The sequence below is a fragment of the Hyaena hyaena genome, unplaced genomic scaffold (genome assembly GCF_003009895.1).
Source record: "Hyaena hyaena isolate Hyena2069 unplaced genomic scaffold, ASM300989v1 scaffold_87, whole genome shotgun sequence".
NCBI lineage: Eukaryota > Metazoa > Chordata > Mammalia > Carnivora > Hyaenidae > Hyaena > Hyaena hyaena.
The window spans coordinates 673,129-685,369 of record NW_024080718.1 but is presented as its reverse complement, the minus strand read 5'-3'; the positions used below and the strand labels follow the sequence as shown (position 1 = coordinate 685,369).

The following is a 12,241-nucleotide window of genomic DNA, read 5'->3' as shown; positions in this document are numbered from 1 at the left end:
ATGTCTACGTAAATGTGCTCTGAGAAAAATCAAGATTTTTTTCCTCTAAAAAGCAGAACAAACCAGTAGTACCACTGACTTGGACCACGTGCCTCTTTTCTATGGGGCAGCTGGGATTTCTGCCTTAACAGAGTTTTCACAGAAGAAGAAAACTAATGAGAAAAATAAGGTACATTCACATAAGAAAGGTCTGATTGCAGAGGAGTAAGTACAGATATGTGAGGTAAATCTAAGAAAAAAGAAGTGAATAGAATGGATGCAGAACTCTTAAAGGAATGCTTAACATTCTTAGAAAAGCTTCACTAACTTGGTAAAATCCATATAAAAGTACACTGACAAGGTGTAAATGAGATGCTGAGGGAGCTGTAATTTGAGGTGGATGCATCCTCCCGATAGTAAAACAAGTAAAATAGGCTTCACGACTACTTCAAGCACCTCTCATCGTACATTAACAGCATTCCCCCAAACTGGAGGTTTCTGTGCATATAAAGAAAGAAACTCTGCTAATGGTTATACCTGTACACATGGTGACAATGTTATCAGGTTGCTGATGGGTCACATGTTTCCTTTCTTAGGGAGCATATCATGCTTTTATTTAATCCATTTTCAGGGCAGCAAGAAATGCTGCAAATGGTTTAAAATGTATGTAAGACAATAAAAACATGATTAACTGTTAGGCACAATTTATGTTTAATGAGAAAAACACGAATTTGCTCTCAGCCTTTATTAATGAAGGGATTTTATAAAATGGGCACTGCTGTAAAGCAGGCTCAAAATGGTGTTTCACCAAAGTCATCACTATAGTAATGGATGCCTTCTTCCCATGAAGAGGTGTACTGTCCTTGCTGAAAACAGGAAGATATCCAGGTTTTAGCAAAAGCCATTATATCAGCTGGCTTTACCTCCTGAAATCAACAAACAGAAAAATAGGCTTCTCCCTCAATTTCCTGAGGTGAGATTAAAGATTGTATTTTTACAGGTGCGATTATTTAAGTCATGTTTGCTTACAAAAGGTCTGGTCAAATATAAAGGTCTGAGAGAAATGTTAAGATCTAAAGTAGGACTGGATATACTGGGCTGTCAGTGAATTGCTATCCCCTAACATTCTCTAAACAACATTCATAACCTCATAATTTTATGTGTACGTGGATTGGCCATTTCTCAGGAAGCAAGGTCATTCACTAATTTCTCTTACAATAAAAAGATGTGTGGTCAGTGTACAGATGTTTATAAGAAATTTGACATCTAGAATTCCATCTCTCTTTTTCTCCATTATTTAGTTTACAATAGTGATTTTACACCAAGCAATTATTTCCTAATAGTTATGGCAAAATATAAAGGTATAATAATACTAGTAAAATGCATTCAGTCTTTGGACTGAAACCGCAACACTGGAAATAAATTTAATAGTATATTAAATATTATTTTTGAAATGGTAAAAGAGATCAGATCAGTTCAGGGTAAAAATTTTATTTCTTTTACGTCTGGTAATGGTTCTGGTACGCCACAGAAGTACTATTTTTTTCAGTTATATAAAGGAAAATCCCTGATAAGTAGGACACAAAGAGAAATAAACAGTATGTTGAAATATAATCCAGCAAGCAGTATGTATTTAATGACGGGCCAAAGACTGGATGCCACTTACACTTTGTACATAGATATTTTAACACAATAAGAAAAATTATGCCAATGCACTCTATAAGGTTGCATTCTTATTCAAAACCAAATAGCTTAAAATATCAGAAATGATAGCTACATTAATTTTCATTAGTGCACACCTCTAACATATGATGAAACAAAATAAGACAAATACACATTTGAAAAATTATTTCTAATTTTAGATGGAGAAACCACTTACATCACTTCCTTATTCCTACGTGGCCCTTCAAATGGTCTAAATGGCAATGATCCAGTAGCGGCATGGTAAAATGTTACCCCAATGCTCCAAAGATCAACTGTTGCTCCATACTTCTTCTGATGATCTTTTCTTAGCACTGCTCTCTCATACATATCAGGATGCTTAAAAAAAAGAATGAAGAAACTAACTTGTGTTCTATGGTAATACGTTACACACAAATGGGTATTTGATAATGCCTACAACGTCTATTATATTGCCCTAATAATTTCACTTCCCCAATCTGAAAAGACTATTTCATGTCTTCTCTTCTTTCCTCAAACCTCCAACACCACCTTCCTTTAACTCTCAATCTCGATGACCTCACTTCATTCTTCAATAAGGAAATGTAAGCAAAACAGATCAATTCTCCCTTATGCTTTTTACCAAATACCAACCTTCTTGAATCTGTGTCTAGACTCTGGCCTACTTTCCCTTTATGATGGAACTACTCCTATCAAGGGCTAACTTTTCCATCTGTGCTATGGAATCCATACTAATGTCTCGCTAATTCCAGAAATCAATTCCTACAATTATCCTTTTTATTTTATGCAATTTCCTCTTATTGGATCATTCCTTTTAGCTTACATACATGCTATAAGATCTCCTACTTTTAAAATCTAAATTGACCTCACGACCCTTTCTTGCTATGACCCAATTTTCTTTCCCACCATAGCAAAACTTCTCAAAGCAGCTGTCTCCACCTATAACTGCCTTATTTCCTCATCTCTCATGGAGGCCTTTGGCATTAAATATTACCCATATACTTTAACTCCCAAACTATCTCCTGCCCTGAGTTCCAGATTCATATACTCTACTGTTTTCCCAAATGTCTAAAAAGTAGCTCAAACTTGGGGCACATGGGTGGCTCAGTCAGTCAACTGAGTGAAGTTGGCTCAGGTCATGGATCTTTCAGACTGTGAGTTCAAGCCCTGCATCAGGCTTGCTGCTATCAGCACAGAGCCTGCTTTCGATCCTCTGTCTCCCTCTCTCTCTACCCCTCCCCCCACATGCTTTGTGTCTCGAAAATAAATGAACACTAAAAAAAAAAGTAGCTCAAACTTCACATGTCCAAAATAGATTCTTCTTGGTCTTTGCTCTCAACCCAGTTTCCTACTAATCTTTATCCTCTAAGCAAGCAGTACCACAATCTATCCAGTTATTTATTCCCCAGACCTATCAGGTAGCCTTGATTTCTTTTTCTCATCTCTCAAATGCAATCCATCAGAGCAAGTCATGATGACTCTGAGATAAAAATTAAATTTTTTAGAATTATTTCAGAGGACTAGCCTGACTGAGCTGATTGGGGATCTAGCAGTCCAGACAAGTAGCTGATGTGATGTTAAACACATGATTTTAAGTCAAGATGTTATACTACATTACGGAGTACAGATCAATCTTTTTTTTCTTAATTAAAAAAATTTTAATGTTTAAGAGACAGAGTGTGAGTGGGGGAGGGGCAGAGAGAGAGGGAGACAAAGAAACCAAAGCAGACTCCAGGCTCTGAGCTGTCAGCACAGAGTCCCATGCGGGGCTCGGACCCATAAACTGTGAGATCATGACTTGAGCTGAAGTCAGACACTCAACTGACTGAGCCACCCAGGCGCCCCCTCCCCCCAATTTTTTTTAATGTTCACTTATTTTTGAGAGAGAGAGAGCAGGCAGGGGAGGGACAGAGAGAGAGGGAGACACAGAATCCAAAGCAGGCTCAGGCTCTGAGCTCCCAGCACAGAGCCCAACACAGGGCTTGAACCCAGGAACCTCAAGATCATGACTTCAGCCAAAGTCAAGTGCTTAAATGACTGAGCCACCCAGGCGTCCCTGGAATACAGGTAAATCTTATATGACATGGCTTAGCAGCTTACAGGTCCAGCCAGAGATTCTGATGGACATCTAGCTATGCAGAGTACAACCAGAAGTCATACATGCTTAGCTTCCTGACATCTGCATTCACAGAAGTTATGCACTTGAAGATTCTTGAAAGATAAAGCTACAAGAGTGTACTTAGGACCAAAGCAGAGTCATCAACCAAATCAAAACGAATGCCTTATGACATTGTGGCATGTGGCTGCGGCCTAAAAGACTGGGAATGAGTGCAGGTAACACTATTGGGAGGGTGCTTCTAAATGATGCATTCTATGAATTTGACTCCCAAAGGGTCACCATCCCTGGATTTTTTGTGTGAATAGTGGGGTGGGAGGTGGGGATGGGGGACCACTCTTTTGGGAAATACCTCTTAACGAGTAATCAAGAGGTGATAAGCATGAAGGGTTTGAAGTGAGTGTCTAAACAAATGTCTTCGAGATATATGGGGTCTAAGTGGTTTTGCTGGTTCTGTGAAACAGCATATAAACTACTATCCAAAGAAGCATCAGCCGGCCCTTCGACACAGTAGCTGGTACTTAGTGTATAAATGGTACTGTGAACAGACCAAAACCCATGTATATGCCTGATATCCTCTAGCACATGAGGGTGCCAAGCTGGGAAGAGGAGATACAGTGATTCTAGAAGGAGACAAAGGGAGAAATCCCCTCAAAAGGTGCAATAAATAATATAATTCTCCCACAGAGTGACATTAGCATATGCTGGTTACTAAACATGATCTCTACTCATTGGCTCTCTCCTGAATGTGCTGCCTGCATTTGTGTAGGGCTTGGTACTGCTGGGCCTGAGCCTCCACATCTGGAACAGGAACAGGAGAAGAAAGCTACTGTAAAGCTCTCAGGTTATATTATTAAGACGTATCCATAACAGGGGCGCCGGGGTGGCTCAGTTGGTTAAGCGTCCGACTCTTGATTTTGGCTCAGGTCATGATCTCACGGTTTGTGGGATTGTACCCCACACTGGATGCTGTGCTGACGGCACGGAGTCTGCCCCAGCTCATGTGCACGCACTGTCTCTCTCAAAATAAATACATAAATATTTTTTTAAAAAGAAAAAAAGATATCCATCATATTAAAAATGGTGGAAGAAAGAATGTTGAAGTTTTCTTTGGACTTTAGCAAACAAAGAGAAGATTTAACATCTGGTCTCGGAATTCCATAATGAGAAAAATTTTCATTTAAATATAAAAACTTTTAGATTTTAGCCTGCTGAGCTGCAGGCTATTATTTATCTCTTTTTGTAAAATTTCTGGTATACTGCACATGGAAACAGGGCTGGGCATAATCTCAAATAGGAAATATATTAGAGTAAAATTTTAGCCTAGAGTACAGCATGAACTTGGAGTTAATTTAATGTTTTGCTTTTTCCATTTTGAAAGTCTGTTAAGAGGCAAAAGCTAAACAAGGATCCTAGGATATGTGAAACATTAACAGTTGATACTGGGCAATCAACCTCATGCAGGCTGGAACAGAGCGGTTGCTTGTTTTGCTCATCACAGTAACCAAGAAGGGTTATTGGTATTTAGTGGGCAGAGACTAGATAGGAAAGACATCCTGCTGACTGTGGAACAGTTCTAAAAAACAAGCTTCTGATATCCAGCAGGAGTTTTGAATATTCTGCCAGACATCTGTGGAGGTGAGAAGTCTATTACTCGCACATCTTATATATAAACATAAAAATTTTTGCACACAAAGTATTTTTGTAGCTATAAGAATGTATCTTTATGAAAATCTCCTTTGTTTAGTTGGAAACTACTAAGAATTATTCAGTGGTTTGGAAATTCATGTCCGTGACACCACCACACTTGTGATTTGTAACTCATTACCGGAACATACAAGTCATCACTATACTTGCACTGCAAGTGATAGTACGTACAAGCGTAAGCACTGGATTCTTTAATTTATTTGTCAGTGAGGTTATTCCTAAACTTTTACATATTAAATATCTCTGCTATTATTATAAATGTTTTCCTTTATAATATTATTGAGGTATTATGCCATCTCTTAATGAGGTATACAAATTGATTATATCTAAGAATTTCATTTCAAGATACTGAAGGGAACACTGCAAAACAATTATAAAAAGGGCGTGATTGGGGCGCCTGGGGGGCTCAGTTGGTTAAGTGTCCGACTCTTGATTTTGGCTCAGGTCATGATCCCAGGGTTGTGGGATTCACCCATGTTGGGCTCCAGGCTAAGCAAGGAGCCTACTTCACATTTATTCATTCATTCTCTCTTTCTCTCTCCCTCCCTCTCTCTCTGCTTCTCTATCTCTCCCCATCTCTGCTCCTCTTCCTTGCTGGTTGTACGTTCTGGCTGGCCTCTGCTTATATCTCCAACTCCTACCACCTGCCCCTTAACTCATTAAATTCCGCCAAACTGCCATCCTTTCTGTTTCTCAAACTTCCAAGGTCATTCTTATTTCTAAGCCTTTGCAGTTCCTGGTTCCCTTTGCTTGTCACGCTCTTCCCCCAAATCTTTGCACAGCTTGCTTCTTTTGAATCATTTAAGTGTCACTTAGGATGGAAAGGAGGCTTTCCCTAGCTATCTTTCTCCTGCTAGTTGTTCTTACTCTTATTACCTTATTATCTTCCCAACACTTCAATTATCTGAATTTATCTTGTCTACTTGTTTAATTAACTATTTTCCCCACTACTGTGTGGGTTCCCCTAAGAGCAGGAATCGTGTGCATCTGGGTGACTGCTGAAGGTCCAGGGCCTACAACACTGCCTGGCGCACAGCAGGCACCCCATAGATATTTGATAGATGAATCTAATCCATTTGTAGGTTTTTGTATTAAAAGATTATCAAAATATAACTACTATTAATCAATTTGGAGTTATATGCTGTTATATACAACAGTATATACAGAACAATTTGAGACACTAAATTCAGGGCAGACTTAGAATAATCTGAATAAAACTATAGGGGTGGTTAGATTTTACTCTCCATGTTACAAAATTACAATGGCAGAATCTTTTTTCTCTTTTTTTTTCTTAAGTAGTGTATTGTCAAGTTGGTTTCCATATAACACCCAGTGCTCATCCCAACAAGTGCCCTCCCCCATGCCCATCACCCCCCTTCCCTCTCTCCCACCCCCATGAGCCCTTAGTTTGTTCTCAGTATTCAAGAGTCTCTCATGGTTTGCCTCCCTCCCTCTCCCCAACTATTTTTTCCCCTTCCCCTCCCCCATGGTCCTCCATTAAGTTTCTCCTAATCCTGCTATATGTGCAAACATATGGTATCTGTCCTTCTCTGCCTGACTTATTTCGCTCAGCATAACACCCTCAAGGTCCATCCATGTTGCTACACATGGCCAGATTTCATTCTTTCTCATTGCCATGTAGTATTCCATGGTATAGATAAACCACATCTTCTTGGTCCATTCGTCCGTTGATGGACACTTAGGCTCTTTCCATGTTTTAGCTATTGTTGAGAGTGCTGCTATGAACATTGGGGTACATGTGCTCCTATGCATCAGCACTTCTGTATCCCTTGGGTAAATTCCTAGCAGTGCTATTGCTGGGTCATAGGGGAGTTCTATTGTTAGTTTCCTGAGGAACCTCCACACTGTTTTCCAGAGGGGCTGTTCCAGTTTACATTCCCACCAACAGTGTAGGAGGGTGCCCGTTTCACCACATCCTCACCATCATCTAGAGTCTCCTGATTTGTTCATTTTAGCCACTCTGACCACTGTGAGGTGGTATCTCAGTGTGGTTTCGATTTGTATTTCCCTGATGATGAGTGACCCTGAGCGTCGTTTCATGTGTCTATTGGCCATCTGGATGTCCTCTTTGGAGAAGTGTCTGTTCATGTCTTCTGCCCTACAAAGGCAGAATCTAATTGGAAAAAAGTCACAGAATCTGAGATGTCTTCTTCTTCTTTTTTTTTTTTTTTTTTTACAGTAATCTCTATACCCAAATGGGGCTCAAACTAATGACCTCAAGATCAAGAGTCAGATGCTCTACTGACTGAGCCAGTGAAGTGCTCCCATAATCTAAGACTTTTAAGATATAGTCCAGAGCTATGAGCAATTAGTGACAGTTCTATATTATAAACTTCCTGATTACATGTCAAGTGTACCTACTTTTTGTTTTAAATTTTTATTAGTGAAATATAATTGACGTATGTTGTTATATTAGTTTCAGGTGTATAACACAGTGATTCAATAATTCTATACATTACACAAAACTCACCACAATAAGTGTAGTTACCACAAAGGAAATGAAAGCAAAACTAAACACTAAAATAAAAAGCTTTGCACAACAAAGGAAACCACCAACAAAACGAAAAGGCAACCTACTGAATGGGAGAAAATATTTGCAAACGGTATCTCTGGTAAGGGGTTAATATCCAAGACATATTAAGAACTCATACGGGGGTGCCCGGGCTGGCTCAGTTGGTGGAGCATAGGACTCTTGATCTCAGGGTTGGGAGTTTGAGCCCCAGGTTGAATGTAGAGAGGTTACTTAAAATCTTAAAAACAAAAATCAAGAAACTAAAAAAACCTCCTACAACTCAACACCAAAACCCCACAAATAATCCAATTAATAAATGGGCAGAGGACCTGAAAGACATTTTTCTGAAGAAAATACACATATGGCCAATGGTCACATGAAAAGATGGTCAACATCACAAATCATCAGGGAAATGCAAATCAAAACCAGGAGACTATCACCTCATACCAGTCAGAACGGCTAGTATAAAAAGACAAGAAATAACAAAGTGCCTGGTGGCTCCATTGGTTAAGGGTCCAGCAGCTGAGGTCATGATCTCAGTTTGTGAGTGCGGAGCCTGCCTCAGATTCTGTCTCCCCCACTCCACCCTTTGCACTCATGCGCATGTGCTCTCTTGCTCTCTCTCTCCCAAAAATAAATAAACATTAAAAAAAGAAGAAGAAATAACAAATGTTGGCAAGGATGTGGAGAAAAGGGAACCCTCAGGCACTGTTGGTGGGAAAGCAAATTCGTACAAATACTGTGGAAAACAGTGTGGCAGTTCCTCAAAAAAGTAAATGTACTTACTTTGAAGTATATTTTCTTAACCGTTTCAAACGTTCACTAACTTCACAAAAACACACCTATGCAAACAGTTTCAACCACAGAGCTTTTCTAACTTTCTAGCAGTTCAAGTTAGATCTTTTCAAAAACATTTCATTTCTGTTTCTATTAATGGTCTTGCCTTTCCATAACCAATCTCCCTGACTAGAATCTTCTGCTTCAGAATTATAATGAATTTTGCCTTATAGAGGATTTTATTATAACAAGCTTGTAATATATTAACTGCTCTGATCCAAAAAAGGAGTATTTACTAGCTAGATGCTTTTTAAGTGCACATACACCTTTTTTCTTTTAAGATACATCCATAGCATTAGTAAATTAAAGAACTCAAGAGTGATATAATACTTACAAGAATTTTTTTAAGTTTATTTATTTGAGAGAGAGAATGTTCAAGTGGGGAAGGGGCAGAGAGAGAGCAAGAGAGAAAGAATCCCAAGCCAACTCTGTGCTGTCAGTGCAGAACCTGATACAGTCCTTGAACCCGTGAACTGTGAGATCATGACCTGAGCCAAAGTCAGACACTTAACCAACTGAGCCACCCAGGTGCCCCAAAAACTTATGTAAGAATTTTTAACAGAAAAATAACAGCATCCATAGAAACCAATATCTAATTCCCTCATTACACACCAAATTGATTAGAATAAAAAGTTTATTTTTTGTCATAAAAGTTACTAAGATATTTTATAGTGAACTGGTTGACCAGTTACCATATTTACAACATATTCATATATAAATAAGTTAGTGATGTGTGACTTACCAAATATTCTTCTGTGCCATACAGAGAAACAAACTGCTCATCATCTTCTAATTCTCTAGCTGCACCAAAATCTGTGAGTTTGTACACTGACTGTCCATCTTCCCCTATAACACGCATGATGTTTCCTGGCTTGATATCACGGTGCACTATGCCATTCTCTCGGAGATGATTCATTCCACCCACTTAATAAAATAAAGGAAATAATTATGTAGGAATCTATGTGTATGTGTGTGCGTATCAAATTCATTGACATCATTCACTCAATAGGTTTTTCCACAAGTTGGTCCAATGTCATTTTTATCAAAGAAGTAATAGATGGTATTTATGTTTATGTTATCTCATGTTTGAGTAATAAAGTTTTAGAATAAGGATCACTATGATCTAAAGGAGAGTCCAACCTCTTTTAGTTAAATATTATCAGGAAAATGAAACAAAATGATCTTAAGCATATGACTTCCTGAATTACTTTTGGTTATATACATGTGGGCAATATGCCTAAATTTAAGAATAATGATTCTCAAGAAAGTTACCAATCTTTCATCAGAGTTTCCTATTTCTTTACCTTGGGGAAAAAATTCCATAAAAAAGTAAACTGGATTCAAAACAGTAAAAAAGTAAGAGAGGAAAAGTATTATACTAGCTTTCATAAGAATAGTATTTCTCATATACTTAAAGCTATTCTAAAAAGGCCATTTTCCTTTTTTCTTTTTAAGGGTAAAGGTGGCTACATTGCTGAAATTAAGCTGTTTTGGGTGACAGGCAGTGTCCCTAAACACTAGTTTGAAATATTTGACAGCTGACAGATGAATGCCCAAATATAATCTATGAAAATAAGTTTAGAGGGATCACATTCAATTATGAAAACTCAGGGCTATCAGTATACTTGGGAAGTCATCGATTATCTATAATTTCTACTTGGTTAAACAGGCTATAGTATATACTGTGTCTTTCTTATTTTATCCTCACCTAAACTGCTTCCAATGTCAAGTTTGTGAATTCCCACTAACCTTCTGCCTTCTTTATCACTGGGCTTCACTCATTCCTCAAATACTGATTCATTCCTCTCCAAGAAGAAATTATTCTCTTTGGGTGCTATATATATGTATTTATATTTACATATATTTATATTTTTTAAATAGCTTTTTAAGGAAAAATTCAAGTATCATAAAATTCAGCCTTGTAAAGTATACAACTGAGTAGTCTGTAGAAGAGTCAAAGTGCACACCCATCACTAGTTTCAGAACATTTTCATCATACCAGCAAGAAACCTCATATCCATTAGCAGTTAGTCCTCAACTGTGCCATCCTCTCAAACCTCTGGCAATGACTAATCTGCTGTCTCTGTGGATTTGCCTGTTCTGGACATTTCATATAAATGAAATCATATAAATATATTGTGACCTTTGGTCATGTGGCTTCCTTCACTTAGCAAAATTACCCACATTACGGCATGTATCACTACTATATTTCTCTCTTTTTTTCAAGTAAACTCTAGGCCCAAAGGAGGCTTGAACTCACAACCCTAAGATCAAGAGTCACATGCTCTATCAACTGAGCCAGCCAGGCTCCACTATGTCTTTTTTATGAACAGATTAATATGCCATTGTATGGATATACCACATTTTTGTTAGTCATCAGGTGATGGACACGGGCCATTTCCATTTTGTGGCTATTATGAACATTGGTGTGCAAGTTTTTGTGTGGATATGTTTTTAATTCTTTTAAGTAAATATCTAACAATGGAATTGCTGAGTCATATAGCAATTCTACATTTAATCTTTGGAGGAAATGGAGGAACTGCTAGACTGTTTTCCAAAGTGGCTGCACTTTTTTTACAATCACATCAGGTGTATACAAGTGCTCCAACTTCTTCACATGCTTGCCAACACTGTTTTTGTTTTGCCTTTTTGATTTTGGCTATGCTAGTGGGTATGAAGTGGCATCACTCTGTGGTTATAATTTGTATTTCCCTACTTATTACTTACTTATTTTTCCCATTGTTCAGTTTTAAATTGGTTTATTTGTCTTTTTATTAAGTTGCCAGGATAAAAATTCCTTATCAGATATATGATTTGCAAATATTTTCTCTCATTCTACGAGTTGTCTTTTCACTTACTTGATGTTGTCCTTTGAAATACAAAGCTTTTAATGTTGATGAAGGTCCAATTTATGTATTTTTTCTTTTTGTACTTGTGTTCTTGGGGTCACATCTAAGAGAGCACTGCATAAAGGTCTTTGGTTTTGAAGAGGAGATTTCTTTTTAAAAATTCTTGTGTTGTTAAATTATATTTACACAGATCTATAAAATCATGTAAACAAACGTACCCACATCTCGCAAAACAATTAAAAATTCAGACTCTGGCAGTCCATAGGCATTAGATGGCTCTTCTAAAACAGTGTATAAACTTCCGCATGGACAAAATTCCATAATAAGTACTTTATGTCTTGTTGTCGTCTGAAAAAAAAAACAACCCACTGACTGGGACTCAACATAAAAAGTAAGTTTTTATTATATGCTAACGGTTATCTGATTTCACTTAAAAGTAGTACTACAATGATGAAGGTGCTGTAGTAAATTGCCTTACCTGGGATTTGTTAAATATTTACTGATCGTACACATATAACAATTAACATCTTCTAAATTCCT

At 37.8% G+C, this 12,241-nt stretch overlaps 1 protein-coding gene across 3 annotated transcripts in view; it reads right to left on the bottom strand.

Moving 5' to 3' along the window:
* TBK1 (TANK binding kinase 1) overlaps positions 1 to 12,241 on the bottom strand; it is a 56,634-nt gene that overhangs the window by 32,597 nt on the left and 11,796 nt on the right. For all 3 annotated transcript variants that reach the window (XM_039234307.1, XM_039234306.1, XM_039234308.1), the window contains exons 4-6: positions 11,920 to 12,049; positions 9,595 to 9,776; positions 1,859 to 2,019 (exon numbers count right to left, since the gene is read on the bottom strand). In XM_039234307.1, the coding sequence (XP_039090238.1) occupies positions 1,859 to 2,019; positions 9,595 to 9,776; positions 11,920 to 12,049 (473 nt within the window). The remainder of the gene's footprint in view (positions 1 to 1,858; positions 2,020 to 9,594; positions 9,777 to 11,919; positions 12,050 to 12,241) is intronic.